The sequence below is a fragment of the Vollenhovia emeryi genome, unplaced genomic scaffold (assembly GCF_000949405.1).
Source record: "Vollenhovia emeryi isolate VEMERY1.0 unplaced genomic scaffold, V.emery_V1.0 DF940261.1, whole genome shotgun sequence".
NCBI lineage: Eukaryota > Metazoa > Arthropoda > Insecta > Hymenoptera > Formicidae > Vollenhovia > Vollenhovia emeryi.
This window is the reverse complement of record NW_011966105.1, coordinates 7,159-8,168: the sequence shown is the minus strand read 5'-3', so window position 1 is coordinate 8,168 and position 1,010 is coordinate 7,159. Positions and strand designations below refer to the sequence as shown.

The 1,010-nt window shown below is 34.6% G+C and overlaps 1 protein-coding gene across 1 annotated transcript in view; it reads right to left on the bottom strand.

Annotated features, from left to right (window-relative positions):
• LOC105556177 (fatty acid synthase-like) overlaps positions 1 to 1,010 on the bottom strand; it is a gene marked incomplete at its 3' end in the record, with an annotated part of 14,582 nt that overhangs the window by 6,420 nt on the left and 7,152 nt on the right. The window contains exon 7 of the mRNA XM_012003258.1: positions 30 to 1,010. Coding sequence (XP_011858648.1) covers positions 30 to 1,010 — 981 coding nt within the window. The remainder of the gene's footprint in view (positions 1 to 29) is intronic.

Genomic DNA, 1,010 nt, shown 5'->3' with positions numbered 1-1,010 from the left:
ATTATTTATAATTAAATTTATAACTACGCCAACCATGTTGCACGCACCTTCTGTGTAACGTAAGCATTCTGTACAAGTTTTGGTTCCAATGATGGTAACGGAAAATGCCTATAGGATCCCCAAACATTACCCGACTGTATAACATTGATAGGTAGATCCAACTGTAACTGCTTCATGTACAATTGTTCTTGTAAAGAGAAAACAGGTGCTTCCTTATCGTGGATAAATACACCGCTAATTATTTCGCCACCCGGCTCCTTTCGCAAACAATTAATAAGACCGAGTAGCCCGCATTCGAAATCTTTTGCAACGAGAATTATCCTCATATCTACATTAGTTTCATTTTGCATATTCATAATTGATTTTAGTTCGTCTATCCATGAAAACTCGTAATTGCTCACGTGTACAACGTGCATCGGTCGGCTTCTCACGATATATTGCATTTTTCTTAGTAATATAACCATCTTTTTATTGGTTTGTTTTTCTAAAATGACTTCTAATCCGTATTGCTTCAGACATGAATAATCGTGAACTGTGCCAAACTCCTCCAAAGTCAATATAAAACCTTGCGGCATTAAGATAGATAATAGCATATTATATAATTTTTTGTTATTTTTGGTCAAAATACCAAAACCCACGACCATCAAACAGTTTTCATCTTTGGATAGTTTAGTAATCTCTGTTGTAGAAACGTTATTAGGCAAAGAGATATTTGGAAACTTTCCATGGGTTATTACTAATCTAGTATTGTGTCGAATTTGCGGTAAATCATTCAAGATTTCATTAATAAGGGAAAAATTCAAATCTTCTAATGTTACTTGGTCATTATCCTCCACAAATTCGACAACTTTTACATTTAACATATTGTAACATTCGAGTGCTATGTGCATCGACATCCTTATTACGTCTGGTACCAACATAATTCCAAAATCACGATGAGCAACAAATTTGTATTCTTCAAGAATAGTATTAACTGCTTTTTGTCGGCGAGATATAGGTGTAGCTACAGC